The 293-nt window shown below is 65.9% G+C and overlaps 1 protein-coding gene across 1 annotated transcript in view; it reads right to left on the bottom strand.

Annotated features, from left to right (window-relative positions):
* DBNL (drebrin-like) overlaps window positions 1-82 on the bottom strand; it is a gene marked incomplete at both ends in the record, with an annotated part of 4,955 nt that extends 4,873 nt beyond the window's left edge. The window contains one exon of the mRNA XM_008945790.1: window positions 3-82. Coding sequence (XP_008944038.1) covers window positions 3-82 — 80 coding nt within the window. The remainder of the gene's footprint in view (window positions 1-2) is intronic.
* Window positions 83-293: the final 211 nt, after the last annotated feature.

The following is a 293-nucleotide window of genomic DNA, read 5'->3' as shown; positions in this document are numbered from 1 at the left end:
GCCCCCCCTCCCCCCCCCCGCCCCCCTCGCGTAGCCAGCCACACGCAGGTCGTTGCTGTTGCCCTCATAGGTGAACAGAGCCCTAAAAGGCAGCCAGAGAAAGGGGGGTGTCGCTGGGAGATGCACCCCAAACCTTGCACTCTGGCAGGGCTTCCTCTGAGGGGACCCCTGAAATCACCTCTGCCCTTGCAGCACCCACCCAGGTAACCCCCTGGTCTCCCCAGAGCCCCCACACCACACACACCTCCTGCTGACATCCCTGATCCCCCCTGTACCCCCCACATCCCCCCCTG

This window comes from Merops nubicus, unplaced genomic scaffold (assembly GCF_000691845.1).
Source record: "Merops nubicus isolate BGI_N331 unplaced genomic scaffold, ASM69184v1 scaffold36508, whole genome shotgun sequence".
Lineage (NCBI taxonomy): Eukaryota > Metazoa > Chordata > Aves > Coraciiformes > Meropidae > Merops > Merops nubicus.
Note: the sequence above shows the minus strand (reverse complement) of the source record. Positions and strands in the feature narration are given on the sequence as shown.